A 3,292-nucleotide genomic window follows, 5' to 3' on the forward strand; every position below is an offset into this window, starting at 1 on the left:
TTGCAATAGAGTAGAGCGAGCGAGCGAGCAAGAGAGAAGGACACTCTCGAGGAAGGACATGATCCCATGGAGTATATGGTACTGCTATGTGGACTTTCTTAGCTTTAGTATGCAAACACTACCTACCTAATCCTTCATTTAGAGAGAGAGAGAGAGAGAGAGAGAGAGAGAGAGAGAGAGAGCTCTACATTTCTTTAGGGACACATGTGTCTCGCTCTCTCTCTCTCTCTCTCTCTCTCTCTCTCTCACTTGCTCTTGTGAGTTGTTGCGTAACTTCTCTCTCTCTCTCTCATGAGTTGTTCCGTGAATTCGATCTACACACATTGAAAATGCTATCTTTCATATAGTTACAAGAGAAATGTTGATGCCCGATAGTCTCTCACAATCTTCCTTGTCGACATGTGTTTGAGACACCAACCAACCTCTCCTCTCACTTCGTCTTTTCCTCATGGAGAGATTTGTGCTTTCAGAACATGCCCTTGGCTTTGGGGGGAGGGAGAGAGAGAGAGAGAGAGAGAGAGAGAGAGAGAGAGAGAGGTGTGCAACTACTTCAACAATGATTCATCTATGAAAACAATTAAGGTCTACAAGCACCCCCGATCAAAACAATTAAGGTCTATAAGCACCCCCGATCAGTATAACCAACATCAAAAAGCACCCTAGGTAGGAAAATATTGACGTCCAAGATGACGTATTACTTCATGCGCATGTGCACACTGTAGAGCGTAAGAAGACTTTTAAACATAAGAACTTTGTTAGGGTTTTTCTATACATTGGCCCCAACGTTTGGGAAAAATGTGTCTCAGCTTAATATCGTGATGTTTTCAATGTCAAAAATGCCGATTGAAGGAAAGGGGAAAAGGAGAAATTTCGCCGCAAAATAGAGAAAATTAGTGTAAAAACCCCAAAAATAAACCTATTTTCTAAGATTTCCTCTTGGAAAATTCGAGAGAAAGGGAATTTTGTATGTTTGGAAAAATGACTTTTCCCGAACACTGATTGGCCCTTCAAAAACGAGCAGATCCCAACGGATAGAATCAACATAAAAAAGAAAACTAGGTGGGAGTGCATGACTACCAAGATGACACTTTTCCTGTACTTTTTGGTAGACATGCACACTACATAGTGAACAATTTTAAAGACCACTACACATAACACCACTCAAATTGCCACAATCGGGTTAAGTCTAATCAGAAAGACCAAGGAATATTATGTTCCGATACATTCAATGCAATTGAAAAAGGGAGGTAGGATGCCATCTCGAAGACACCTCAAAAGATTTATCTGACAAGGTGGATTTTAAGAGTGGTAAAAGAGATTTGAGTGGTAAAAGAGATTTATATAAAGGTTGATTTTAGAAGTGGCAAATAAACATCATCCCATGGCAGGATTACTAAAATAGATACCTCAAAGATAATCTTCATCAAATAATCTTCACAAAATTTCCTTAGCATGATTAATGTCTTTGAAGACAAATCATCGGTGTCAAGATGCAGTAGACAGACCAAGTATTCAACATGAGCAAGTACGATTAATGTCTTTGAAGACAAATTATCGGTGTCAAGACGCAGTAGACAGACCAAGTATTCAACATGAGCAAGTGTTGGGTAGGCTGGCACAAAGGCTAAGGCGAAGAAAGACCTAAGGACATAAGAGACTTCATCATAAGTTTTTTAGGCAACAACGTTTCATTTGCTTGAAATTGGCATTTTAGAGCAGCAACGGGTCTCATTTTGCTTGAGGCCTCTCCTTTTATACTTCAAGAGAAGTGAACAATCCTATGAGAGAAATGTCGGAACGAATTGAATGATATTCAATTAGGGAATTTTTTTTTTTGTGTAATGTGATTCAATTGAATGATATTCAATTAGGGTTTTTTTTTTTTTGGTGTAATGTGAGAATATATCCGTGTCCGGATGATATGATGAGCAAATAGCTGAGCACAATGCAAATCATATCAAAATAAGTACATGGGTGTCCCTAATGGATTAAAAAAATTTGATAATAGGGAATTTTTACACAATAGCCACGCATGCAAGTGACCTTTCCCCAATCTCAAAAAACTGAAAAACCTTTCACAAACGTGAAGGGTGAGATTAGGAAATTAAATGACCTATGGAAATGACTTGTGTCCATGTAAAGTGGAGAAGTTTCTGCACGTCATGGGAAAGAGACAAAGATGGGGCTTGAACGCAACACTTCCCTACTCTTAAAGAGCGAGAGAGAGAGAGACCTAGACAAATCTTCATAAAAATATGTAAAAGAAACTGTACAAATGCAGTAATTACAGGCACCCGAGCTCTACATGGCGGGGGTATTGGCAGGAATAGTGGGAGCAGGCGCGCCGGCAGTAGCATACCCGGTAGCGTTTGCATTGTCCCCTGTAGTGGCAAGGGGATCATTGCCATAATTCACTTTGGTATAGCCATAATTTGCTCCGCGCGGCGCGTTGGTGTAGCTAGGGTCTGTGACAGCAGCAGGTCCAGTTGAGTTGGGGGTCTTCGCAGCTGCATGCTGCCGGTCGATGTCCGCCCTCATATTTTTCGTCTCAGAGATATTTTCTGCTTTCTTCTCATGCTTCATTTCCTTGGCTTCTGCTTCCTTTGCCTCCTTTCTTTCGTGGGCAGCCTCACGGCCGGGTTTGTCATGGGCCATAACCTTGTCGAGCTACAGGACATGCAGAAACAGGAAATAACGCACGGATTTAGAACACATAGGATCGACGGCCTAATTATGCAAGCACACAGACGTCCCCCCCCCCCCCCCCCCCCCCCCCCCCCCCCCCCAAAAAAAAAACACACACACACACACACACACACACACACACACACATTGATTTGCGTACCTTCTCTTGCGTGGATGCCTTGGCTGTGTCCATCTTCTCCTCTGCCTTGGCGGTGGTGTTCCCCATCTTCTCCTTGGCTGTGGCAGCGGTGTGCTTTGCAGTCTGCATGTTGCTAATTCAAGCACCTGAGTGGTGAAAGGTGAGTACAGAATACAGATTGGTCGATCGTGTTGCTGTCGTGAGAGAGGGGCTAGTCCAGTTACCGTTATATATAGAGGAGGGAAGGGGAGAGGGAGGTGGAACGATGAGCATTTGAGAGAGGAGTCCATGGTCGGCAGTCCACGTGTTCGCTCGCAGACGTCGCAGGTGCTGTTGTGCTGCCACATATCCGCCTCTTGTCACCCCTAAAGATTATTCTAGGGAAAATTACCAAAATACCCCTCTAATTTGTGGAAATTCCCAAAATACCCTTCAAACTTCAAAAATTCCCAATATACCCCTCATATT

The 3,292-nt window shown here is 42.9% G+C and overlaps 1 protein-coding gene across 1 annotated transcript; it reads right to left on the reverse strand.

The window, feature by feature from the left end:
* Window positions 1-2,234: 2,234 nt before the first annotated feature.
* On the reverse strand, window positions 2,235-3,035 carry LOC147465166 (uncharacterized). The gene is made up of 2 exons (XM_086511207.1): window positions 2,846-3,035; window positions 2,235-2,667 (listed from the first exon to the last, which is right to left on the reverse strand). The coding sequence occupies exons 1-2, from the start codon at window positions 2,951-2,953 to the stop codon at window positions 2,302-2,304; spliced, it is 474 nt and encodes a 157-aa protein (XP_086367333.1). The 5' UTR covers window positions 2,954-3,035; the 3' UTR covers window positions 2,235-2,301.
* Between the last annotated feature and the right edge of the window lie 257 nt (window positions 3,036-3,292).

The sequence above is a fragment of the Adiantum capillus-veneris genome, chromosome 1, assembly GCF_014529385.1.
Source record: "Adiantum capillus-veneris isolate H3 chromosome 1, ASM1452938v2, whole genome shotgun sequence".
NCBI classification, from domain to species: Eukaryota; Viridiplantae; Streptophyta; class Polypodiopsida; order Polypodiales; family Pteridaceae; genus Adiantum; species Adiantum capillus-veneris.

Excerpts from the sequence above, each read along its gene's own strand:
- LOC147465166 (XM_086511207.1), bottom strand. The coding sequence starts at position 2,953 with ATGCAGACTGCAAAGCACACCGCTGCCACAGCCAAGGAGAAGATGGGG. Across the intron at positions 2,668-2,845 it reads AGGCATCCACGCAAGAGAAG|CTCGACAAGGTTATGGCCCA; the intron begins GTACGCAAATCA and ends CATGTCCTGTAG.